Source organism: Sitodiplosis mosellana, unplaced genomic scaffold (genome assembly GCF_009176505.1).
Source record: "Sitodiplosis mosellana isolate CC-2019 unplaced genomic scaffold, AAFC_SMos_1.0 Smas_scaffold_61, whole genome shotgun sequence".
Classification (NCBI taxonomy): domain Eukaryota; kingdom Metazoa; phylum Arthropoda; class Insecta; order Diptera; family Cecidomyiidae; genus Sitodiplosis; species Sitodiplosis mosellana.
In genome coordinates, this window is record NW_022595303.1 from 527,948 (window position 1) to 554,776 (window position 26,829).

At 35.9% G+C, this 26,829-nt stretch overlaps 5 protein-coding genes across 13 annotated transcripts in view; 3 read left to right on the forward strand and 2 right to left on the reverse strand.

Annotated features, from left to right (window-relative positions):
* The first annotated feature begins 19 nt into the window (after window positions 1-19).
* On the forward strand, window positions 20-4,474 carry LOC129570610 (uncharacterized). 3 transcript variants are annotated; one of them, XR_008688142.1, is made up of 3 exons: window positions 20-229; window positions 617-2,613; window positions 3,005-4,464. XR_008688142.1 is itself a non-coding variant. In XM_055450286.1 (2 exons), the coding sequence occupies exons 1-2, from the start codon at window positions 23-25 to the stop codon at window positions 4,361-4,363; spliced, it is 1,566 nt and encodes a 521-aa protein (XP_055306261.1). In that variant the 5' UTR covers window position 22; the 3' UTR covers window positions 4,364-4,474. The 3 variants fall into 3 exon arrangements, 2 of the variants coding, with proteins under 2 accessions (XP_055306261.1, XP_055306262.1); XM_055450286.1 differs by lacking the exon at window positions 617-2,613 and having other exon boundaries at window positions 22-229; window positions 3,005-4,474; XM_055450287.1 differs by lacking the exon at window positions 20-229 and having other exon boundaries at window positions 2,098-2,613; window positions 3,005-4,473.
* LOC129570612 (BTB/POZ domain-containing protein 2-like) lies at window positions 4,463-8,781 on the reverse strand. The gene is made up of 2 exons (XM_055450291.1): window positions 6,479-8,781; window positions 4,463-6,360 (listed from the first exon to the last, which is right to left on the reverse strand). The coding sequence occupies exon 2, from the start codon at window positions 6,277-6,279 to the stop codon at window positions 4,972-4,974; it is 1,308 nt and encodes a 435-aa protein (XP_055306266.1). The 5' UTR covers window positions 6,280-6,360; window positions 6,479-8,781; the 3' UTR covers window positions 4,463-4,971.
* Window positions 7,434-12,021, forward strand: LOC129570609 (A-kinase anchor protein 10, mitochondrial). Of its 2 annotated transcripts, none has more exons than XM_055450285.1 (3): window positions 7,434-8,286; window positions 8,660-8,797; window positions 9,548-12,021. In XM_055450285.1, the coding sequence occupies exons 1-3, from the start codon at window positions 8,262-8,264 to the stop codon at window positions 11,458-11,460; spliced, it is 2,076 nt and encodes a 691-aa protein (XP_055306260.1). In that variant the 5' UTR covers window positions 7,434-8,261; the 3' UTR covers window positions 11,461-12,021. The 2 variants fall into 2 exon arrangements, with proteins under 2 accessions (XP_055306260.1, XP_055306258.1); XM_055450283.1 differs by having other exon boundaries at window positions 7,515-8,286; window positions 8,563-8,797.
* Window positions 11,553-18,430, reverse strand: LOC129570611 (acid phosphatase type 7-like). Of its 3 annotated transcripts, none has more exons than XM_055450289.1 (7): window positions 17,698-18,430; window positions 14,361-14,562; window positions 14,105-14,268; window positions 13,698-14,041; window positions 13,332-13,532; window positions 12,884-13,241; window positions 11,553-12,276 (listed from the first exon to the last, which is right to left on the reverse strand). In XM_055450289.1, exons 2-7 carry the CDS (start codon window positions 14,473-14,475, stop codon window positions 12,130-12,132), a joined length of 1,329 nt encoding a protein of 442 aa, XP_055306264.1. In that variant the 5' UTR covers window positions 14,476-14,562; window positions 17,698-18,430; the 3' UTR covers window positions 11,553-12,129. The 3 variants fall into 3 exon arrangements, with proteins under 3 accessions (XP_055306264.1, XP_055306265.1, XP_055306263.1); XM_055450290.1 differs by having other exon boundaries at window positions 14,361-14,557; window positions 17,698-18,377; XM_055450288.1 differs by having other exon boundaries at window positions 18,235-18,343.
* Window positions 18,431-19,013: 583 nt separating this feature from the next.
* Window positions 19,014-26,829, forward strand: part of LOC129570613 (uncharacterized) — a 31,478-nt gene continuing 23,662 nt past the window's right edge. The window contains exons 1-3 of one of the 4 annotated variants that reach the window (XM_055450294.1): window positions 19,014-20,290; window positions 24,952-25,750; window positions 25,849-26,369. In XM_055450294.1, the coding sequence (XP_055306269.1) occupies window positions 26,222-26,369 (148 nt within the window). In that variant the 5' untranslated portion in view covers window positions 19,014-20,290; window positions 24,952-25,750; window positions 25,849-26,221. Of the gene's footprint in view, window positions 20,291-23,725; window positions 24,322-24,951; window positions 26,370-26,829 lie in introns of those variants that run through there. The other 3 variants (XM_055450295.1, XM_055450296.1, XM_055450292.1) reach the window with 3 other exon arrangements.

Genomic DNA, 26,829 nt, shown 5'->3' on the forward strand with positions numbered 1-26,829 from the left:
TCAACGTTGTAATTGATAACATATGAACATGTTCACATGCTATCAATACTGCAGTATTGATAATGATAGTGATAATAGACCAAGTAATAGACAATACGAACATGGGGCAGAGTTTCAAAACATGAATTCAAAGCCAAATCAAACATCGAGAATGTGGGCCGATTTTATACCATTGGTGTCGTTAATAACTACTTTTGTTGCCAGAAATAATGGAACAACCGATGTTAAAGTGAGTAAAAAACGGAAAAATGTGCCTTAAATTCAGTTCAGGTTGTTTTACTCGAAAAATATTCGGGATGAAATTGATTTTTTTCTTCGAAGAATCAAAAGTTGATAACGTTTAATTTAATCAAAAGGTGAATTCAATTGAATTTCATTGGAAATGTCTTTTTCATTTTCATTTGAAGCCGAACGAGAAACTTTAATGAAATTTCTTGAACTGAAACGAATTTTTTGAAAAAAAATTTAGTTGAAATGAAATTAATTGTTCAACATACTTGTCTAAACAAAATGTCGCTTAATTTCGCTCATTTAATACTTGAATGATTTTTAAAAAAATAAAAATTGATTTATATGTGTTTTCTGTGTCATTCTTATCGATCTGCCTCCGATTCAGTCCGAGATAGCGTCGGTCACAGTCGAAAATGTACTAAATTCACCGGCTTGTAATTTCCAAAGCAATAAAACAAAACTCACTGAATTAAGCGCTGACTGTCAATCGCTTATGTTGAATTTGGGTCTAGAAAATCTCATGAACATTGCTGAAACGAACAACACACTATCAGCACTTGCTGCGGATGTGTTTCATCAAAAATATTCAAATTGCACCGTTGAAATAGAAAATAATCTTCCATCGCAGTTCAAATCACTACTGATGGAGGAAGGAATTGAAGGAGCGAAAGGCGAAAGGGTGATTACCATATTTGGTTTGGAAATGTCGTTGAAATTTTTAAGGAATTTTGGGTCAGCTATTCAAAAGCTAACCATTCAAAGTGAACGATTTTGGGTGAATGAAGAGCAAGCAATCATGGACTTTGTCAATAAATACTGCGCTCAATCATTGATTAAATTGGAATTACAAATAACTAGACATGATACGATGAAAAAACTGACCGGACCGTTCACAAATGTCGAAGAATTGAGTTGCAATGTCATTGCCAGTGATATTCCTGAAATTACAACACACAACCATGCAACTTTGAATAAATTTTTCCCAAACATACGCAATTTGTCGCTTTCGATCAAATCCAACACAGACATTGGCTTCGTCGGTAGTCTACCGCATTTGAGGTCCTTGAGTCTAAGCGGTGATACAACCACACCGCAAACAATTAGTGACACGAGATACACCCAACATCTAATGAATAGAAATCCTCAGATTAAAGCACTTAAATTGGTCTTTTATCCACCTAATTTCGTTCGAGTGGTCAAATTGTATTTGCCGGATTTGGAAAGCCTATCACTTTGGTTCTATGACTTGGGAAATGATCATGTTCACTTTGAACATGTCAAATCATTTGAACTACTGTCGGCAATAGGTGGATCTCCGTTGCAAATATCGTTCCAGCAATTGGAAGAGCTTCGAATGTTGTATCAACCTCTGTATGCAGAGGAATGGATTGAATTTCTTACAATAAACACACATTTAAAACGAGTACATGTCGAAGATTATGGTGAAAATGAATCCACATTGAATCTAGAGAGTCTTATAACACAACTACCGAATATTGAGGACATTTCGATTTTGACCTACAAAAGCGTCCATTTTGGAACTGTGGTCAAGTTCATCGAAACACACGAATGGTTACAAAGGTTTGAATATGGTTCGAAGAACTTTAATGAACATGACACCGAATATCTGAAGAAATTATTCGACAAAAATTGGACGTTTAGTGACTGTAACATGTATTATAAAGGTGTATTGCTTGAACGGAAAAATTCAACAGGTTAAAATTAGTTTTGAATTTAATTTGACAGTTTGATTTAGATGTTAGTGAATTTTATTGGAAATTTGTCTTTATTTTGATTAAATAAATAAATCTATTGTTTAGACAATGAACAAACTTTAATAAATATAGTAAATGAATTTTAGGTACATTCAATGATCAGCCCAGGTGCTTAAAATTATAATTTTTACATTGCTAACTTAATATCAAGCTTTGAAAGTATTGCCAGAGCCGTTCAAAAATGTAAACCGTGAAACAATTTGTCAATGTATTTCCGGATGTTCGCCGTTTCGCTTCTAAAAACATCAATTCGCTACCTTAGCTCACTTGATTTGGGAGACAAGAATATTCACTTCAAACATTGTGAATTGCGTCGTACCTTTTGTTTTTGGGCATTGCTTGATCATACCTACTGACTCTTGTTTTTTTTTCTCGACACCAAATCAATCAATATCAACGTTCTAATTGATAAGATATGAACAGCAATGAAAATGATAGTGATAATAGGCCAAGTAGTAGACAATACAAACCTATGTAGAGTTTCAATAGATGGATCCAATATCAGTCAAAGCCAAATCAAACATCAAGAATGTGGGCCGATTTTATACCATTGGTGTCGTTAATAACTACATTTGTTGCTAGAAATAATGGGACAACCGATGTCAAAGTAAGTAAAAAGCGGTAAAATGTGCCTTAAATTCAGTTCAGGTTGTTTTACTCGAAAAATATTCGAGATGAAATTGATTTTTTTTCTTCGACGAATCAAAATGTGATAACGTTCAATTTAATCAAAATGTGAATTCCATCGAATTTCATTGGAAATGTCTTTTTCATTTTCATTTGAAGCCGAACGAGAAACTTTAATGAAATTTCTTGAACTGAAACGAATTTTTCGAAAAACAATTTTTGTTGAAATGAAATTAATTGTTCAACATACTTGTCTCAACAAAATGTTGCGTATTTTCGTTCATTTCAATCTTAAGTAAATTTTTATGAAAGAAAAAAAAAGATTTATGTGTCCTCTGTTCATTTTTTCTATCAATTTACTTCCTATCCAGCCGGAGATATCGTCGACCAAAGTCGAAAATGTGACCGATATGCTAGTTTCACCGATATGTAATTTTCAAGGCAATAACACGAACTTTGGTGAATTAAGCGCCGTATGTCAATCATTTATGTTGAATTTGGATCTAAAAAATCTGCTCGACATTGCTGAAACAAACTACAGACTATCAGCACTTGCTGCGGATGTGTTTCGTCAAAAATATGCAAATTGCACCGTTGAAATAGACAATGATCGTTCATTGTCGTCCGAGTCAAATGCCATCAAAGAAATTAACCAATTTCCGGTGTTGATGGATGAATGGACAATTCTCGTATTCGGTTTGAATGTATCATTGAAATTGCTAAGGAATTTTGGGCCAGCTATTCAAAAGTTAACCATTCATAATCAACGTTTTTGGGTGAATGAAGAAGAGCATGAGCAAACAATCATGGGTTTTGTCAATGAATATTGCGCTCAATCATTGATCAAATTAGATTTGCAAATAACCAACCCTGATACGATGAAAAAACTGACCGGACCGTTCACAAATGTCGAAGAATTGGGTTGCAATGTCATTGCCAGTGATATTCCTGAAATTACAACACACAACCATGCAACTTTGAATAAATTTTTCCCAAACATACGCAATTTGACGCTATCGATTAAATCCAATACAAACACTGGCTTTGTCGGTAGTCTGCCGCAATTGAAGTTCTTGAGTCTCAGGGGTGATACAATCACACCGCAAACAATTAGTGACACGAGATACACCCAACATCTAATGAATAGAAATCCTCAGATTAAAGCACTTAAATTGGTCTTTTATCCACCTAATTTCGTTCGAGTGGTCAAATTGTATTTGCCGGATTTGGAAAGCCTATCACTTTGGTTCTTTGACTTGGGAAATGATCGCGTTCACTTTGAACATGTCAAGTCATTCGAATTACTGTCAGGAATAGGTGGATCGCCGTTAAAAATATCGTTCAAGCAATTGGAAGAGCTTCGAATGTGGTATCAACCACGATATGCTCAGGAGTGGATCGAATTTCTTATGATGAACACACATTTAAAGCGAGTGCATGTCGAAGATTATGGTGACAATGAATCTACATTGGATCTAGAGAGTCTTATAACACAACTACCAAATATTGAAGACATATCAATTTTGAGCTACAAAAGCCCCCATTTTGGAACTGTGGTCAAATTTATTGAAACACATGAACGCTTACAAAAGTTTAAGTATGGATCAAAAAACTTTGATGAACATGACATCCAGTATCTGAAGAAAGAATTTAGCAAAAAATGGACGATTAGTGACTTTAATGGGTATTATAGTGGCTTATTATTTGAACGAAAAAATTCAACAGCATAAATTCGTTTGTGGATTTAATCGGATGGTCTAATTTTTTCAGATTTTAGTGAATTTTATTTGAAATTTGTCGTTATTTTGATTAAAGAAACAAATCAAGTATTTGAACAATGAACAAACTTTAATTCGTAAATTATAATAAATGGATTTTAGATACATTCAACGGTTAACTTTGCTTCACAGTGTGCATACTGGACTTTAAACATACTTTCATTTCTTTTCTTCTTGAACTTTTTCACTTCTTTTGCATCACATTTTTGTTTCTTTATTTTTCATATTCTTGCTTTGACCTTCAATTCAATCGAATTGATTTGTGTCTATTTAGTGATAGCTTACTTATCTTACAGACATAACACAGCTCATGATAAGATATTGAATACTAATGATTAGATTAACAAAACAAAACAGAGTCACTTTTTTGGTTTAAAATTAATCGTCTGAAATTTACAAACAACGCTTTTTTTTCATAAACGTCCATCAAATTAAGCTTGTCAATTGAATGATTGGATTGCACACGGTAAGGTTATTAGATTGTTATCATCATTTCTATTTGTTGAGTTTGAGTTTTATCGCGATCGCTATCGGTCACAGTACAATCAGTTCGAAAAGCCCTAAACACGCAATCGATTGAAGCAGATGGCTGAGACAAGTCCATTTCCACCATCGTCAAATCGAACAATAGTGTCTTCTATTTCAATGACATCATCTAATATCATATCTAGTTTGAAGTAGCTCATGTCACACTGTTCCAAATGAATTTCATACAAGCAATCCGGTTTCACTGAAATGGGATCGGGTAATCTAAACGATGTTCTCCTGTCATTGAGTGTGACTGATCCACTGAAAATAACGTTGCACTGTGGTGAATTGGCAATATAGGTCTTTTGAAAAATTGTGATGTTGCTCTTGCAAACGCATTTCGTTGTGAAGTCACTCTTCGGAAATTTTATCTCGACAAACCAGAGTTCGCCAAGTAGAAGTGGTTTATTGGTGCTAAAGACTGTAATTTCATTCCGTTGAACTCGACGTTTTCTCCACCATTCATTTGGATCCAATGGATCATCTCGTCTGACACACACGAACCGTTTGGGATCCCATGTGAATGGTTTCAATCGAAGGCCACCATGAAACCGTTTCGGTGAAAATTCTTTTGAATTGAACAATTGAAAGAGCTCTTGCCAATCATCGATGGTAAACCTAATGCCAGATGAAATGGCAAGTGTGTTAAACTCGGCCAATGTCATCGATCGAAAGCGGATTTGATACACAAGATTACCGAGTTGTTGGCGTAAATTGTGTCCATTGTCCGAATTCAAGCCTTTTCGTTCACAGACCGCCTTCGACCAGGTGATGCACGCATTGAATACAGTTGCTTCATCGCACGTCAAACGATCCTGTGACAAAATATGATGTAGAGTCGACCGATCACATACAAGGAAGTCTGACAGTTTAAAGACTTCTTTCGTGTTAAATGCGATCTCTTCTTCGCAGTATCCCTTTAAGTCGTCTTGATTCAGCCACACAGCCAGTTGGTGGCCCCAGAAAAGTTTTTCCCTGGTAAATTCCGCCTTTAGTAACATCTTGAATGCACTTGAATGGTCACGAATATTGAATGTTTTGAGCATTTGCATCACTTGCAACGCATTTCCACCACTCAATTGGGCATGATCCATGTAGAACAGCTGTAAAAATTCTTTGAACGCCTCTGATGTCACTCCAACAATTTTATACAGACGATATTGCTTGTCGTAATCAAAAAATAAAAGGTTGAAAACGTCATTTGCCATGAAGAGCACGTGCTTGTGACCAGGAATTACTTCGATTTGCCCAGATTTAGACACACATTCAAAGTGAATGTCAGCCTCGGCGTCCGGATAAAGTTTTTCAAACTGTGATTCCAACTTGATTCGTTTTGCCATTGTGTCGAGATTATTTTGATCGAGAAGTACTGCGATTACTTTGTGATTGATGCGTGGCACTTTCAAATGTTAGCCTAAAATCTAAAATTGAAGCAAAGACATTTTTTTTGGTAAAATTGTTGAATAATTGAACAGTGAACACTGAACATTGAAAAAAATGAAAAAAAAAGTTCCATGATGACAAAAAAAATTGACTTACTAGAAGAACTTCGTTCGACAATTTGTTGGTTTGACACCAACTTTTGACACCCAGTCTTCTTCTTTATTTGTTGGTTTTTTTGCCCTAGCAAAAATATTTTTCTATAAAACTTTGTTGATCGGAAAAAAATCTATCGAATTTTTCTTTCTCGAAAAGAAACACCAACGAGTAGAAACTCATCCAAGGTTCTTATGGTCAGTAAATAATTCTTATTGGTCGTCTTTAATTCTCTGGAGAAATTCTTATTACCCAAATAGAAGGATGACAAGAGAGATTCAACAAGAAAATCGAATAGAAAACTTAACCTGAAAATGTCTGTGAATTGCGATGCAATGTGCAATGGTTGGACTTTAGTTATGTGTGTGAGAAGAGTAAGTTATGTGTGCGAAAGGAGTAAAAGAGACGGTTTGAAAGGAGCGAAAAAAGGAGTGAGAGAAAGACGACTTTCGAGTAGTACACTTATTCACTCTAGCCTTCTTCGCTATTTCGCCAAAGCCGCACTGCAAAATCTGCCGTCGAAAAAATTCCCACAAAATCTATCCACAAATATTAACAATGTAGGTAAAATGACATTTCGCCGACAATTTTAATACAATGGAGGTAAACTGATATTTTGCCTACAATGACGAAAACACAGTGGGTAATTTGATGTTTTACACTATATGTTTTTTTAGTTTGCCTCCTTTGAATTCTGAGAGTTCTTGATTGCCTTAATACTGGATGAATCAAAATTAGTTTTATTGAATCTATTCACTTTCTGATGATTTTAATCCAAAATTCCCATTTTTCAATCGAAACCCTCAACAATTTCAATTAATTTCTCCAATCAACAACGTCACTGTGAAGCTCAAATTCAAATAGCAAATGGTCGATAAAGCAGTATCGTTCCAATGCCGAACCATTCCACAAATGAATTTGACAGTTCGATCAATTCATCCGTCAATGTTATTGTTGTGTCGGTGTATGCGTGTGTTGTGCCCATCACATCGTTGTGCAGTACTGTTGTTCAGTCGAAAGTGTGCATTCCATAGTTGTAAACCCCAAATACATCATACAGGCACATCAGTGTGGTACGAAACGTCACCAAGTGTTCGCATTAAATGGGAAGAAAGAAAAAAATCACACAGAAAAAAGACAATTACGTGTTTGTAAATGAAGTAGAAACAAACAACAAATAAATAAACCGTGTGCAGAAATACGGGGAAAAAACACAAATAAAGTTAGCTGTTTCATGAGAGAAAACATTCTTCAGAGCGTTTTTTCGTCTTGATTTCACCAATTTTCTTAAACGATCGAAACAAAATGGGCATCGCAACGTTTCAGCACCATTTATATTAGAAAAGTGTCATTTTATGATTGAAAGAAGGAACAAAAAAAATAACAAAGCAAAATTTAAAGAACCTGACTACTGTGAGCAAAAGCTGTGTCGTTTATGTGTGCATGCTATCATGAATTCATAAGCGATTTTGAATTAGCATTTTATGCAAATTCAATTCAGAATTTATTAATGTAGTCACAATTGAAGTGAGTGTGTTGCCTGTTGTTCTAAAACGCTACAAACATAAAGTGTGCCGCGACTCGCGACAAAAAAAAACGGGAGAGCAGACGATTCTGGCTTTTATTTACTTTTTCGGAGAAATTTGCACACTCCAGTTGGATTGAAGGTGGTTTTTTATTTCGTCGTTTCATCTCCAACATTCTCTTTGACATTAGCGACGAGTGTGCGAATCAATTTACATGGTGCCCGTTAATTGGCTGCTGTTTACTCGAATAGACATGCAAAATGCTACGATTTATCAAAAACGCAGGTATGAAAACGACAAATTAATGTACTGCGGTGACAAACATTCAGTTTTTTGTTCTCATTTTTTTCCCTCTACTTATGAAGAAAGTTCCATGTTTTTTTTAGCATGTGTGATTTTTTTCTCTTGCAAAATGTGCAATGCACGTCTTTACGTTTAATGCGCTTTTGCGCGTCTTTTTTCCACTTTGTTTGTTTTCATTCGGTGGTTATGCTGTCGCTGCTGCTGATGATGATGTGATGTTGTTGCTATTATTGGTGTTGTTGTCACATACACGCACAGACGACGAGTAGAAACTCATCCAACTACTTTACGCGTATCTTTTCTTTTTTGCTTCTCTCCAGCCAACTAATGCGTTTCTCATCTGTATTTTTTGTAGGTCGCAACAGACCCATCGTCAAATCACCGTCGTTGAACATCGAACGTAGTGATGTCACCGACAGTGTTAATCAGTCGCAGGGCGGCAACGATCAACAACTACTCACTCACATCGAACAACTCATCTTAAACGATGAAAGTAAGTATTGGATGGCTTTTTGTTTGTTTGACGAAGTGTGAACAGTGGGTTTTTGTGTGGAAATGACAAGTTTCGATTTTATGAGACATTTTTGATAGAGACAATTCTATTTCTAAGAACGATTTTTAAGGGGAATGAGTATTTTTGAATGAATTTTGACGTTTTTGAGAACAACTCAATCAAATTGAGAATTTGTTTGTCATTAACACGGTCGTCGACATTTTTAGATGCTTTTAGAACAAATAGTTTTCAGCTGAATATTTACAGTCTTTGTTGATAAGTTTCTTGTTTGACAGCTACAACAAGCCAATGGTTTCATGAAACTAATTTGTGGATTCAATTGAAATAACATACTATAGTATGATTTCTATAGGAATCAATTGTGTGCAATTTAATTTTATTACCTTTATAAGAGGTTGTTTTTATCTTCTTTTATTTTTATAAATTTTTGGCGAAATTTACGAGCTTTTTTCCTTCGAACCACAAAATTCTCGTGACTCAACAACAAATTCTTCTGAATGTTGGAAAATTTCAATTGGTTTGATATTTTTTCGTTCTAAAATTAAGAATTAGAATCTAAATTCTCATTTCTCAGCTTATTTTTGATGAAAATTTTAAATTATTTCATGAAAGATGAAAAAAAAATCCCACTCTGACCTCGTTAACTTTTGAAAAACTACAAAAAATACAATTAAAAATTCACTTATCAAATACTAATTTTTCTCTCTCTCCCATCTTTCCTCCCCACAGATGACCTCGATGTGGAGATGGTATCACCATCGACGAAAAATATCACGCGAATCGTGAGCGATCGGAGTTGTTTGTGTTATTTTGTGCAGTATTTGGAGCAAAAGTCAGCGTTGCCTTTGATTCGATTTTGGTTGGATGTGGAGAGCTTTAAATCATCGGCGGAGCAATGTGGTCAGCATCGGAATCGTATAAACAAGCGTACGAGTGTAAAGTCTGCCATCGGTCGAAGTGTATCGTTGGATGGAATGGCAATGCATCGTGATGATTTCTACAGTGCATACCATGATGAGATCGACGAGCGAAATGAAGTGAATCTCAATGAGTTGCCTTCGGAACGTGACAATGGTGACGGGAGTAGTGATGCGAATTCCATGACAAATTTAAGTGATATTTATGAGCGTAACGATGACGAACAGTTGGAATCGTTGTCAATGGACGAGGATATGGGTGCACAAAAGATATTGGAAAATGGGCGAAAGAGTGCAACTGGAGCGTCATCGCATGGTGATGAGACTGAATGTGAAAAATCTGGTGCGGCTTCAAAGATGCCAGCAACGGTGACAGCGATGACGGCATCGCTAACCGTCGATGCGATTCGAATTTTCAAAAAATACTTGCTCGCTGGTGAATTGACTAGTCTTGTGCGAATACCAACGAATATCCTATCACAAATCTCACTGGCGCTGTGCGTTCAAAATGATGACACTGCCAAAGGCATCGACGAAACGGACAAACATTCAAAGTTGAGCATATCCAGCGAATCGATACCACTGTCAACGTCACAATTGGAAGAGAAACATCTAATCACCGTGTTCGATGAGGTGCAAGCATTTATTTTGGATTATTTAGACAAATTGTACACAAGTGACTTCCTCGAGAGTGCATTCTACTATCGATTTTGTATAGAAAACACGGGCATCAATCTCAAGGTCACCGACATTCTCTACAATGAGTTGGCCCTGTTTTATTTTATGGAATTTTTAGAAGTGGAAAATAAGCGCCAGTATTTGGATTTTTGGTTAGCAGCCATGAATTTTAAACGACAATTGGATACACCGATTACATTTGATGACCTGGATAAAGAATCAATGGACGGTGTAAATGATTGCGGTACAATTGAACAAAGCCAAAACGATGCCTTGATTTTGTATGAAAAGTATTTTTCGCTGCAGGCCACGTGTCCGTTGCGGATGTCGGATCGGGTACGGTTTCGTGTTGAAGAGAAAATCTGTTCGATTGATGATTGTGAACCGATTGCACACTGTTTTGATCTTCCGTTAGCAATAATTGAGCGATTTTTAAGTGAGAAATTCTTAAGACCATTCGAACGTTCGCCACTTTTCTACAAATACCTTGCGGAATTGACACAAAAAATGGAAGCCATGACCAACAAAACAACGCCCAAAACTATCCAAACAAGTAATTCCGATAGTGAAACGCACAATAGCCGAAAATCAGCACAAAAAGATTTTGCACAAACAATTTCCGCGAAAAATACATTGCTTGCTATGGAAAGTGTGAAGAAACGGACTCATCAACGCATTAAATCCTCCGATATGTGCATCGATTCACGTCAATTACACGATCCGGATCTACTGTGGCGACGCAATTCAACCGGTGGTGCACTGAAATTTGGCCATGTCAACGAAATGGGACGCTATGAACGGGATTACGATATGACACCCTGTGATAAAACCAATGGTCACGTTTCCAATGCCAGTGGCGCAAACATCGATGCTAATCAAATCATCCAAAACACTGGCAATAAAATCAAACGAGCCGTTCGCAAACTCGTTCATATGCCCGAGCAGTGCATGCAAGAGGAGATCGCCTGGCAAATGGCCGAAATGATTGTTAAAGATATCACTAGCATTACACTACAAACGAACCAAGTTCCAAAAGAAACGTTTTAACACAACTCTCTTTTTTTTCTGTGCAAAATGCAATCTCATTTTGTTTTTTTTTTTGTTTTTTTTTCTGTGCAAAGATGATAATGATGATGATATTATTTAGTGAATTTGAATCACTGAACCAAACGACAGGAATTGTTTATTGACCCAGGATACATGTATAAGAAGAAAAAAACAATACATTTTGTTATGAGAGATCTGAGCAAATATACAGATTATATTTAAATTCTTTTTTTTCCGTTTAAATACTTTGGAGCAAGTCAGTGTGGTCGGGTGGCGATGAGCGAATGAGATTCAAGCCAAACAACACATTTTTTTTCAATTCTTTTGGATATTGGACCAGAATTCATTAAACTACCGAATTTATTTGTTTTTTTTTTATTCGCCATTTTCATCATTTTTGGACTCTTTTTTATTCGCCAATCGCCACTCACCCATCACGTCTCTCATTTTAAAATTCAGTTTATATAACTATTGTAAATTATTTTCGTTACTGAATTACAAATAAATTTTAACAAAAAAAAAATCTTAGAAATTAACATTTAATACAAAGAAAATTAAAAACCGTTTTTTTTTATTCCGAAAATTTGGCTTAAAAATAATTGAGCTATACATCTTTTTACAGATTAAAATTGCTTCTTTGGTAGTGATCAAATTGTTTTTTTTTTTTATTTAAACTTCATTCGCCGCTTGATATGGACCATGATAATCTTTTATTATGTAGAAACTGTCGATTATGGCACCTTCCTTGTCGTCAGACACTTGCTCAAAGTACAAGTGCGAACGATTGTACGCCTTCATTCTGGTGTAGCCATAATCCTGGAAGAGGTAAGAGAAGGAAATTAGAAGTAATTTTAGAATTTTATACATAAAAGGAGAATTTTCTCGAGAAAATAGATAGAAGATCTTTTAACGGTCAATTTTTGTTCACCCAGATCAAAATTGTTTTTGTTTTTTCAATAAATTTTTATTTATTTATTGAAGAAAATAATTTTGAGTGGAAAATTGAAAAAAAAAAACAATTGAAAAACGGACAAAGTTTGGAACTAAAACAAGAAAATTTAGAAGAAAAAAATTTAAAAAGAAAAAAATCAGAACAAAGCAACGTTTACATTAAGGCTAAGAAGCAATTTCAGAAAATGTCTAAAAATTTATTTCAATTTTTTTAATGAAACACTTCTCGTTTGTTGAAGAAATTGTGAAGGAAAAAAATTCAATAACAAATCATAAATTGAAATAAATTAACAGAAAATGTCGAAAAGAAAATTTAAAGACAACAAATTCATAAAAAACGATAAAAAATTAAAAAAGAGAGAAATTAAGAAATGAATTTCATTAAAAATCATTGATAAAAAAAATTCTAATGAAATTTCGCAAAATTCGACTTTAAATTCGCATTGAATCACATTGCATCACACAAGCTCACCTGACTATGAAAAGCGCTCCAGTTGGGAATTTTCTTTAAGAATGGTTCACGGCCTTCTTTGCAACCAGCTGATCCCGTCACTAGGTGCACTGGAGCCTTTGGATTTGTATATGGTGCCTCATAAGACCCATTTTTGACCATGTAATCGTAAATTGGCCAAAGACGTTCATAGCTATGTTCGTGTGCCCAGATTTCGACATCAACACCGTACTGATAGAAGAGTTCCTCCAGACCAAAAAAGTGTGTGAACGGTAAACCAACGCGAACTAATGTTTCCAAATGCGTACAATCGTCTCCGTTTTCATTACTGCAGTACATCGGCCGATGACCGAACGTAATGATCCATGGTCGGAGTTTTCTGTGAAGAGAAATTGAGAAATTGATATGAATAAACGTTACTATTGATGTAAATCAACGTTTGGAATCCCCAATTGTGAGTGTAACAAACCTGTTCTCTGGTTTATTAGCTTCGATGAGGTCTTTCTCAAGCCATTCGTATTGGTTGACCAATGTTTTTATGCCGTAATTCATGAAGTAGTAAACTTCAGTTGAGAATCCGACGAAATGGACTGGACCGAGATTAAAGCTGTACATCAAATTCTCGGTTCGATGTGGCATTGAAAAGCGGGCTCGGTAGTTCGAGAAATTGCTGGAAAATGGAAAAAGATGTTCGAAACTAGTTAGTAAGTAAATAGAACGAAAAATGCATGTAAAACAAAGGATTTTGTCCAAGGGAGGACGATTCTCAGAATTTCGCCTTGAAAAAGTTATTCAAAAAATCTCTCGTGGTCACAAATGGAAAATGAAGACTCACTATCGTTCCTCATGATTGCCGGGCACAACCATATACGGCAGATAGGCTGCAATTGGTTCAATTTGTCGCATAAATTGATCTCCAACCAGAGAATTATCCGAGTGCATATCATAGGCAAAATCGCCGACATGAATGATTGCATCGTACATTTGTCGTTGAGATTCGCCTTGAAGTCGTGGCAGTGATTGTGCATTTTCATTGCCCATATCGCCAAACAGGGCTATATGCGGTGACCAGTCGCTGTCGGTTCGAGGCACAACGAACGAGAATTCTGCTGACCATCCCAATTCACTTCCACAGTGATAAACATAGCGCATTTCCGGCGTTAAATCTGATAACAAAACCTGAAATGACGCAAAAAAAAAGTTTTAAAAAAATAATTGAGCATTCTAAAATGAGTCACTAACCCGATGAATATACTGCGTGTGTTTGGCCGGTCCACCGTCGACAAATTTCTCGGTTGTACCTGTCGCTTTCAAAATAAGTCCATTGATTCCATACTCAACGATCGCGCCATTTTCACCAACATCGCTCATTGTTGACCACGTGACAACGATCTCGTTCACATTTTCTACAAAGAATATGGATCAAAACAAAAACAGCGCAGAGAGATTAGGTCAAATTCCATTCATTCTGTTTACACAAATGGTTGGCTGGGCATACCACCGAATGCAATGTGTATCTGTTGCGGCTGATAATCAAATACGTCGTCGATTCCCTGATCGTGCATTGCACTTGCCATGCATAACAAATGAATCACGATCCATTGTAAATGCATTTTTATAGCCTGTGGGCGTTATGGGCTGTGTGTTGCACTTTGTTTCCAAAACAATCGCTTGAAGCTGCTACTGAACACCGATCTTCTCTGCAAATATAAAATTTTCAATCAAAATAAAACCATATAACATGCGAATCAATGCAAATAATCATCTCATTGTACTCAATTCAATGGTTCATGTTCAATTGACACCAACAGTAGCTAGCTGTTCCTTTTTACTGGAGTGAGAGAGATGAAGCGGAAAATGAATAACATGAACGCTTTATTTAGACCGGTTGAATTTGAATAAGGCTTTGTAAGACATGTTTTTGTGTGTAGTTTTGTTTAAAACCTTTTTTTTCCTTTTTTTCTATGTTCAACATGAATTGAACTTTGTTTTCTAGGCTTTTTATGATTTTTTGACTCATTTTTTCAACTCCAGGTTATTCCATTTTTTTTCTCTTTATTTTTTAACTCGAATTTTTAAATTTTAAATGTTTAAATATTTTTTATATTTTGATTGTTTTTTTTCATTTAGAAAATCGTTCATGGTTTCAATTAAGGGAAGCTCACAAACTAGGTTTTAGGACCTATGTTTTTTCTTTCAGAAAAAAAATTAAAATTAAAAAAATATCGAAAAAAAATAAAAATAACATAAAGTAGGAAAAAAGGCCGAATCATTTCAAACTTGACTGAAAAATGATTTTAAAAAAATAAATAAAAATGGAATATTTTCACGCCCACCATGAATGTGCGAAAAAGTAAAAATAAACTCGAAGATTAATTTCATTTAATTGTGCCACGATTTACGTTTTTGACGCAGAATTTATTTGTGGCAAAAATTGTACTATCGCTAATGAAAATGGGAATGCAGAAGTGTTTGAACTGAAGCACCACATGAAATTTATTTCTTAAAAACGCAACATGAATCGTCGCTTCGATAGAAATGTAATATGAATAATGTGAATTGTGAATATAATTTTCCGTATTTTCCGCGAAAATTATAAGAGATGACAAAATGTTATCTTGAACAAAAGCTATAGAATTGGTCAAGTCCTAAAACTTCGCTGAACACACTAACTTATTATCTCTCATCATTTTCGCGGAAAACACAAAAAACCATATTCCAAATTCCCATTTATCAAGTTACGTTCCTATCGAAGCGACGATTTATGAAACGTTTTTAAGAAGCAAATTTCATGTTGCGCTTCAGTTCAAACCCTATCCCATTTTTACTATCAACAACACAATTCTAATGGCAAAATTATAGCTTTCGACTTGTTCTATCTCAATGATTCACTAAATTGATAGTTCCATGATAGAACGTCCATTCCATTTTTTTCTCAGCAGTAAATTGCCTCCAGCGATATTGCGATACAGATAAAAATCGACTCTTTTTAACAGTGATAACTATGATGAATTATAATTTATCACAACATTAAAAATCCAAAGAATGGATTCAAAAGGTAGGAAATAGGTAAAAATGGGAATCATATTCCAAAGAGTTGAATAGGAATCATATCCAGAAACTGAATCCCTCTTTTTGTCTCACACAATAATACCTCTTTCAAATTAAATAATAAATTCACGGTGAATGAAATAAATTACCACTTCCTTGAGTAATAAGTGTGAAAATGTCAAGAAGAAATGAAAAAAAGTGCACTTGAATTCAGAGACAATGGGTTTTTGTCGCCATTGAAAGAGATTCAATGTTTGCATCAAGTACAATGAGACCGGTGGTATGAATATAGCTAGGGGGATTTAACTACGTGAAAACTTGTAAAAAAATGATATAAACGCGCACGAAATTGTTTCATTCACCAGAGAACTTGCATGATTCCACTCAGTTGACAAGTTCCGTATTAAAACAACATGCGCGAACTTGTGCGAGTTCGTGTGCAAACATGAAGCTGGACGATGCGCACACATCAGTCGTTCCATTTATTATATCTATCTGGATTAACTTTTTCTTCCAACACTTTCTCCAGCTCTTTAAAAATATTTCCTTTGTCCATTTTATAATTATATAAATCTTTGAACTTTTGGAAAGGATGTGAAAAATCTTTATACACGTAAACAACCGATTTTTAGTTTGTAACGCGTTTTAGTTGTCAAATAACAACTTGAAAAACGCGCAAAACCATAAAGAAACTTGTGTAAACTTGTGACCGTGCGCGTCAGTACGTACAACGAACGCGTCGAACTTCCGCGAATCAAGCAAACTGGCAGAAAACATGCTGAACTCGTAAGAGTTAAATTCCCCTAGGAATATAGCCGGAAGTTATGCATTTAGTGCAAGAAACACAAAAACTATCATTTCATCGTAGAAAAACAAAGGAATTGTGAATAGAAATCTGAAACCATGCATACTGACTGGTACCTAGACCATAGTCGTGACCTACGTATGGACAACAGAAATCATAGCTTATGGTAGCAAATTTAACGTTTGAATCTCAAATTAAACAAACATATCATACTACACTCTACGATCAAATTTTATTTGTCTCACGGCAGAAAGTCTCTCACGAAGTCTGTGATGTTTGTCAGCCATAGACTCTGCTATTCAAAAGACACATCGGAAAAAGCGAAAAGACTCTCCAATTCAAAAGACACCGTAAAAATGGATCAAATTGCTTTGTTTTTCTCTTCTTTTCATCGTCTTAAACTGAACTTGGCACTCTAATGGTCGTTTGAACTATAGCCAAATCGGTTGTTTTGCATACGAAAGTGTAATTATGATTGAAATGAATGTGTTTGTTCCCACCATAACAAAAAATATAGGTCAATATTTTGTTGAATAACTTTGTTTAAATACAAATCAAAACGGGTTTTCTTTCATTCTTCGGCAAAAAAAAAACGTCAAAAGAAGCACAAGAATATGAATAAAATAAAAAAAATGAAAGAAAAATGGAGAAAAAAATTTAAAAAATGAAAAAGAAAAATAAAAAACTTTATCTCTCTTAGGCACAAAGCGAATTGCGAAGAAGCAATAAAATCCAAAGACAATAGTCGATAATATTTTGTTGTAATATGCAACTGGATCATATTGTGCAATGGAAATAGCAATAAAATTTCCAAAATGACACGCGAAAATAAGGTGAAAAATGAAATTTAATCCATGCTAATCGAGTAGATAAAGTGAATTGTAATGAGCCGGTTTTAAAGCGTTCATGATTATTCATAAATAGAAATGAAGGTCAAAAAACATCCACTTATTAGTTATTTATGAATTACGGTACGTACCCGTCAACCTATTGATTTAAAGCGTCGAATAAGCTCGAATTGTTGTGTGAAGCTGAACACACGAATTGACCGAAAAGCGACGACGACCAACCGATGGTCAGTTGTCCCAATGAATTTTTGATAACACAACAGAAGCCAAATCCGATAATTTGTGCCGATTTTCGGCAATGATCCGAAATGACCGAAAATGACAAATTTTCAACAATTTTTCAACGAATAGGAACTCTTAACTAAAACTTTAAACCAACACGGGAGCATGAATCGCACAAAACCCACAACAATAAAAACAAAATTATCACATGCACAAATTGCTAGTTGTAATAGCGAGCGATAGCTTGGCAATTGTAAAATGAGGTTTCCATCAAATGACGCACTTCACTTGTCTTCAAAATCAACAGATTTTGTAAAAAAAAAAACTAAATGAAAACTTGGTTTTCTATCAAAGAAATTGCACTAGAGAGAGAGAGAGAGAATTGATATGGTTTTCAAAAGCATTCAATTGAATAAATATTATTTGTGTAAATTGTTTTCTTCTACCAATGTGACTGATAACGAGAGCAAAGCAGTAAAAAAACCACACACAATTCACAGTGTGTTTCTGTGAAGAAAGTCGCGTGTGAACAATAACAATGGTTGTGTGTTGACTAGTTGTTCAGAGGCTTGTGTCGATAAAAGCAACAAAAACAATTATGTCTTTGCTGTCATTCCAGTAAATCAGATGATCGCCGTACCGTGTGTAGCTGTCATATTATGGTGGTGTGTACACACGAGCTGCGCACTATTTTTGCCAGTTGTGTTTGGGGTCAAAGGCGCGCGCTCTGTTTTGAATATATTTTTTCTACGACGAAATTTCACATGATTTCCAAATTTCCTGAGTATTTTTTTTGTTGCTGCAAAATGTCGAACAAAAGGTGAGACGAAACGATTCGAAAGACGAAAATTGATGCCCAAAGAGGTGTAATTAAGGAAATTTGCATAATCTTCGACGGTGAAATGTGTTATTCAGACCGCTTTGACTCAATACAACCATCAATTTTTATCGAATTTCCAAAGAAAAATGTGAATTTCTCATCTTTTGTTTGGAATCAAATTCAACACATTAACTTCTTTCATTGTGAATTGGTTTCATTTCTTTCGGAAATTTTCGACTCTATTCTTCCCAACAATACAAAAGTCTGATTTGATACAGCAAATCTAATGGATATCGTACATTCCCCTCGTAAAACTACACCATTTTACTCACAGATGTCGCCACATTCTTCGTTCAACTTCAATCCATAAAAACCAATTGAACAATACAACACACACACACACGCACGCACACATGCAATTGTGATTCGTGTTAAAAATAGAGTGAGACCTTCGTCGAAACATCGGTCATTATTTACTGGGAAAAAAATGCATTAGTGGCCGCTTTTTTTTGTTTGTTTGTTACAAAATCGCTGCTTATCGCACTGCATGTCTAAATATAAATTGCATTTCAAGTGGCTCGTCTGTTGCGCTGTAATAATTAAGTGATTAAGTTGCTTTTTGTTGTGGCTTTGATTGGTTGTGTATAAAGCAGCGTGTGTGTATATATAGTGAATGCATTGCCGATTCGATGCCATGTAAATATAAACAAAAAATGTGGTTTTTTCCAGCGCATTTGCGATCTCTATGGCAACGCATACTCTCATTCGACTACTACATTGATGTGACGCTGAACTCTGTGTATCGCGTTCGCTAGCGCACGAGCCCACATATGATGCTCTCGGCTGTCTCGCTCCGGTTTTAGTGTATTATGTGTGTAAACTTTTTTACTGCTGCTGCTGCTGTCGATGTGTATATGCGGCAGTTCAACACCAAATAAGAGTGAGTACCCATCATTGTGCCATCATCATCATCGGATTCGGTCACCGTAAACATACAAAATCAGAACCGTAACACCAGTCGACTTCGCTGGATGCGTGAACGTAACGTGTGTCAATCAGATCGCTTCTTTTTTTTGTAGTGTGTAGAGAAAAGGTCTTTGGTTGTTTGGCGTTGTTTTTTTTTATGGTGCCTTATTTTCGATCGAAATTGGTGTTTTATTGAGGAAAGACGTGTTTTGATTGATACATTGTGCAAGTGTTTGGAAATTTTATGGAAGAAATTTATCATCACTGGATTTTAACTAGTAATTCTTCAACATTTGGAATGAAAAAGATTGATTATTTGAACGGATCGAAATTTGGCATTGGGAAGAGTAAAGCTATTGAAAATTTTTGAATTTTGAGTAAAAAAGTGTACATTTTGAATTAAAATATTTAAGTTTTGATTGAAAAGGTTCAAATTTTTGGAATCAATCATGTTTTTAAATCAATGTGAATCATGTTTTCGAATTAAAAAGTTTGTGTTCAGAATTGCTGTTTAATTCGACCGAACGATATAGTGTTTCAAACAATCAGCATTGTGCACTGTGCTGACAAGACTCTATAGCTCTTTACTGAAGTCTGATGTGTGTTCTTCGTTTAATCGGAGGATCTAAAGGCAATATTAAGTGATTATTGAACGACAAAGCGTGGCTTTGTGTGGTATTTGATGAAAGGCTGCATCGCCTGCTGTTTGTGTAAGCGTAAGTGCAAAGTGTATGACATTTAAAGGTCCCATCTATGGTATTTTTTTATCATAATTTCAGATGACATTCGAGCTAAACGACCGCCTCAAGTCGCGATTTCCGAACGATATTTGTTATTTAATATATAAGAACATTTAATTTGGTTTTTGTTGAGGAATATTTGGTAATTTTTCGAAAAAAAAAGAGTGAATAAAATGTGGAAAAAATCGAATTCAGCTCAGAAGAAGTAAAAAATAACGCTTGGTTACTACAGTCAACACTGTAGAGATGTTGAGTCAACATTGTTGACTAAGAAAAGAAGCGGAATTATTACCATTAGTGCACATATGAAGCGATTACATAAATTAGTTGATTGTTGAATAGAGCTCTAAAGAGTAGTCAGCTCTCAGTAGGTAACTCACTCTCAATAGAATCCCAAGTAATCGGCTTAAAGTGCCTGCAGAGACGTGAGTCGGTGTTCAATAAGTGGATTTAATATATATATATATCTACTTGATTTGGAACGATGAACTCTTGCCGTACGTGTCATATTTTGATGTATATGCGTTGTATGCAGCATACCCTGTATGCTATTTTGAAGATTTCACTTAAAACGGTTTCATTTGAAATCAACGCGACACTTCCTACTTAAGTGAGAAAATGGTTTGTTTCCGTTTCAAGACAATTGTGGTTCGTCAATGTAAAGAAATGAAAATCAATCTTGTCTGCGCGACAGCAAAACTCTCCATCGGGAGAAACGAAACGAGTGAAATAAAAAAAAAATGGACCGAAACAAACAAGATTCCATGCGTTCACATTCTTCACAACTTCCATTCGAAACACCAAATCTGCATGAGAATCAGAGTACAAATAATGACTTTGATTATAATATATAGAAATTCGCGGCCAGTTTCATTCACATCGAATTTGTGAAATTCCAAATGCGACGCAAACAAAAGACCATCATTGAAAAGATAAATAGAAAGAAAACAAGAGATTGGGCACACAATGGAATTTCGGCACCACTGCCGAAAGAAAAAAAAAACCGTCCAAAAATAATCCATTTTTTCTCGTGATTTTCATCATGCATGCATAAGGCGCACACTCAATTCCACTGTGCGTGCTGATTTATCTGTTCAACGAATCTAACTATAACCACTCACTCGGATGCCCTACAGTTTCTTCTGCTTTTGCTTGAGACAAATGCGTAGCAGCAAAAGGAATCAATTAAAGAGTAGAAAACGTTAGAGAGAAAGAAAATTTTTGCTCCGCTTAAAAATATGCACAAGAATCAACGATAACGGAACCGTTGTACGCCATTATACTTCTGTGTGTAATGGGAGAGAGGGATTGAGAGAGAGAGAGAGAGAGAGAGAGAGCGCGGCTCGGTTATCGCAGTTATTTGGGCCTTCTCGAGAGAGTCGTATTGAGTAATGTATTGTTTTTTTGACTCTGGAGATTGCCTTCGCTGATATGTACATTCGATCGATGACTACCGATCCATTTAAAGCAAATACCCATCATTATTCATTCCGAATTGACGAAGAAGGTGAAGACATGTGTTTTGTTCACAAGAATGTTTCAATGTATGAGGTTCGTCTAGGAATCGTCGATCGAACAAAAATGGGTATTTTGAACTCTCTGCACCGGTTTCGGCAATTGTGAATTGCGATGCCAAATATTCAGCATAAATTATGACACAATAAAAATCAAAGTCAAGTGATCAAGCAGTACCATATGGACAGGAGTGAAGCAAAATGAACGAAAATGTTACAATTTGAATGGGAATGATCGAAAATGAGCTAAAATGGATGGAAACGACTGAAGATGAGCTAAAAATAATGAAAACGATTGTAAATTGAGCCAAAATTAGCTAAAATGAATAAAAATAATTGAAAATGAAATAAAATAGGTGAAAATGAGCGAAACTAGATGTAAATGAGCTAAAATATGTCAGAAAAATCGCAAAATGCATAAAAATTAATCAAAATGAACACAAATTGGAACTAAAAAACAATTTATCTAACAAACTTTGTTACCGCAAAGGTAATAATCGAGTAAAATACCCAAAAATAACCCAAAAAGTGCTCCAAACACGAATGAAAATGATCATAGAAACTCGTGTTAACAAAACTGTTCATCGTGTCGATGTCTAAAAATGTCTTCGAATCGGTAAACTTCAACCGAAATGTGGAAGTGTTGATTTTTACGACATCTATTTATTGGCTCCCGAGTCAAAATATTTCGACCCACAATATTTATAGGCAAAACCGCTATTTCGATAAGACATTCCAAAAACGACTATTTCTATAAATTGACATCGTTGAACTCAACTGTGAGTGGAGTGAAGTCGACACCTAAACCGATGGTAGAATTCAAGGTTTGAAATTGAAGCGCATCGGCGCGTAACCACAAAACCCGAAACGATTTTTCCAAAGTAAAACGCTTCAAGTGTAACATGAATGTTCACTTTTAAGAGAGACAACAGCAAAAAAAAAACGAGTACTTTTTTATTGCTGGCGGCTGCGGCGGGTTCGAATTGACAAGTCGTATGCAAATGAAGCTATTAATGCCACATTCAATCAAATACGGTGGCAAAAAATGTGTCTGCCGTGTTTTTTTCCGATGCAGTTTCGGAAATGTTGTAAACTTTATATCCATGCGATAGAGACACCAGCAGAGAGAAAGAGACATGTGATAGGCATTGTCTGTATTATCTCTCTTTCTCTCTCTGTCTGTGTGTCTATCAAACAGAGTGAAAAGCCAACACAAAAAGAGTCAAAAAAACCATTTAAACTATTGAAAGAAAGAGAAACATGCAACCGAATAGAAAACAAGCGTTTGCATTTGCATTAAAAACCAGAAATCGACGGAATGGCTCGTAAATTAAATTGTTGATGTTCATCAACCAGCGACAACCTCCATTATACGCACGAGTCAAAGTTGGAGAGAAATGACGTGCAATGGTGCGGAAAAACACACACTGGGCACACGGAGGCTGCAAATGATTTTGATCACGATGAGTGAAATCAGGAATTCAACGAGACAATTAACCAGATGCATCTTGTCTGATAAAACAATGGTGTGCGGCAATGAGAGTGTGCAATTAAACTGGCAGAGATTATGCGAAGAATGATTAAGTTTTAAGTCCTCTTGTTTGAGTGGGTGGAAATAATCAGCCACTTTTGCAACAATAGATTCAAGATTGCGCGTCGTATGTATTTGCTGAGCCCAAAGAGATAACCGCGTCTCTTTGTGTATCGACAGTTGGAAAAATGCAGACGGAAGCTAAATCGCGATTATTTTCTATGCATACAACGCCATTTTTTCGTTTGTTTGCTGTATTCGCAGTTTATGTCTGAATTCAATCTTTGTTTGCTGCATTCGTATTTTGGTTTGAATTTAACAGTTTTTGCATTCGCAGTTTTTGTTTTCTACATTTTTGAATTGCAGATGAGTTTATTCACTAACAAAAAAACTGAACGAGGAAAAAAAAATCATCGTGTCGACCCAGCGAAATGCTCTTTTTCCCGAATGGAAGCAAACAAAGAGCGAGGAAAAAAACGCTACACTGCAATTATTATGTAAGTGAGAGAAAAAAAGTCTCTCGGCAGCAACAGAGGTAACAGCAGCAAACCAAAATACTCGCACGGTATAGATTTCGTGTGAGGCAGAAGCCTCCACATTTCGAATAGAGAGCGATAGAGAAAAGTCGGCGAGAAAACAATGCGCGCACATGCAAATTCGTGCGCTGCCGCCACCACCTCAAACGTATCAATTTACCGTCAAAATCCAAGTATAATGAAGCAGTCCAATTGATGGAACAGGTCTTTCTTTCTTTCTCTCTCTCTCTCTCTCTCTCTCTCCCTCTCTCTCTCTTTGACTCGATTTCCACCATTCCGTACCGATCGCCTCACGAAATACCGAGAGAAAAAAACATCCAAGCATCGCGCTCACAGTTCATTCGTGGGTGAACTGTTCTGGCATTCGGACACAATAACAACAACAAAATATATTCAGTTGTTTCTAGTTGGCTTTTGTTTTGGTCGGTAAGAATAAATAGTAACGTAGACTTAAACACAGTGGCAGCAGCGGATATGGCAAGCAGCTAAATGAGAGCATATCAAATCACAACACCGGAACGAACTAAATATTTTTTTTTTACTTCTGTTGTTCTGTCGTCGTCTCATTCTGCCTCGGTGTCGCGGTCTATCATTCTTTCATTCTATTGCTCTATGAGTGCTCTTTGCCTCATTCTCGCGCTCTCACTCACGTCGTGCTATTTCTCTCATTCTCACCAGTGATCTCTTCCACTCATTTGCTATCCCATCGCTCATTCTAGCCTCTTCTAACTAATTTCAACTCGTTCTCTTCAATCCATTGGTCCGCACGCAATACACATCACAGTGACAAATTTCCAGAGCGAGGCTACTCTGTTTGGTATTCGCACAAAAGCCGCACAATTCAATTCAATTGAAATGACCATGTAGGCGATAGAATACAATGCAAACAATAGAATAACCAAATAGCAAAGCAAAATCCGCGATTGGGGCGGATTTGAGCTCTTTTTTTCTCTGTGTTTGTTATCAACGTTTGAAAAATTATCTCGCAACGAACATTTGCCCTTTTTTCCTTTGTACTCTCCATACTAAACAATTCAATCTGATTTCCATTTACAGATTTCCAAGTCATACCGGGTGGCATACAAAAGTCACATTCTCACCTACACACACACACACACACACACAAACGCTGGATTCGAGCTAAATCCAAAACAACAATCGATAAGTGCCAATTGCTTGTTATCGCAACAAATGATTAGACACAGCAACGTAGAAAGAAAAAAAGACAGCAACGACTACAATATAAATTCTTATCGTGTCTTTATCAACAACAACGACGACGACGTGCTCTGGCTTTAGTTGAAAAAATAAAACATCAATCGATCGATGAACGAACAAGAAAAATTACCTTACTATTTGTGAACTAAAAATTCTATCGTTGCGTGATCTTCTTATGACATGAACTAGAACTGCTGCAACATCAGCAGCAGTAAGAGAAATAAAAACCTGAATTTTTTCTTCTCTAGTTTATTCTGTGAGTACCGTAAATCGGAGTGTAGTGTTTGTGTATATGAAAAAAGAAACACCCGAACGGTGTGTAAAATTCCATTGCAGAGCCAACACAAATTGGATCCATCAAGTTTATGTTAACGGCCCTCTCCTGGTTTCACTTGCAACTTTAATAGATTCCCGATTCTTCGTGCTACAGTGCCGATCTCTTACTCTGGCTCTCTTGCTGCTGGATACGAGCACGAGCGCGAGCGCGCACATACACCTATTTTACAACAATCCAAATCGAATGCGAAAAACCGTAAATTATACACGCAACAATCCACATTGCGCTCTTCGGTATAGAAGTGCATCAAATTAGAAATAGTGTATTGAATATATGTGTTAAACGGGAAAATTGTCTATGGTATTTAGTTGTTTCTTCTGTGTTGTTGCGATTCTTTGTTTTTGTTTTTATTTTCGTTCTGGAAGTTTTAAAAGTGCGATATTTATCGATCGTTACAGTGAGTGTTTGGTGCTTGTATCGATCACATCGTTTGTGCGAAAATAGATAGAAAAATATCCATTTAGGAAACGAAAGAGTTTATCATTTGGTTTGAACGACATCGGAGTTATCATTGGTGTCGAGCGTAAAATAAACACTACAATAAAAAAAATCCAAGTGACGATAGAAATTAAGTAACATTCTTTGAACAATTCCGCAACAAATTCGATATAAAAGTTCAATAAAGTGATAAAAAAAACAACTGGTCGTCGTCGCCGTCATTGCCATCATTAGGCTAAATCAAATGAAAACAACGATACCCATTTTGCACGAGTGAGTCAAAGTGGAAATTCAATTAGAAAAATAGCAAAACACACATACACATCGATCGATATGGCTTCAACATCTAGTGCGGCGAATAGCCATTCGGAAATTCCGCCATGGAAAATGGAGTTGATCCAACGGAAGAAGAAACTAAGCACATTGAGCCCAACACAGCGTACCATTATGCAATATGATATCAACAACGATCCAAATTTCGGTGAGTTTAGCTTGCATATATGAAATGGTTTTTTGTTTTTGGTTTTTAATCACCGCCTGGCAATTACAATTTGAAATGGTAATTATCGTTACGTGAATGAGTCATTGTCTGACATAATTGATGGTAATTCACCGTAAAAAATGAAATATTTTTTTTTATCATTTCCATAGACATGGTTACGGAAATATACACACACACACACACACCAATTTTGGGCATGATGCAATTTTGCTAAATCGTCTAGTGTCTATGTCCGTGGACGGTGACCACGGTGTTTGCTATTCCATTCGTGGGCAAGTGTTGTCATGTTTTTGTATGCACGCCGACAGAACAAAAAGAAGAGAAAACACAAACAAATTCAAATTTTGGTCAGTCAGATACGTACGGCCTACGCGCGTTGCTGTATTGTGTGTCGTTGATACACATTTTTCGCTCTCTCTCTCTCTCTCTCTCTCTCTCT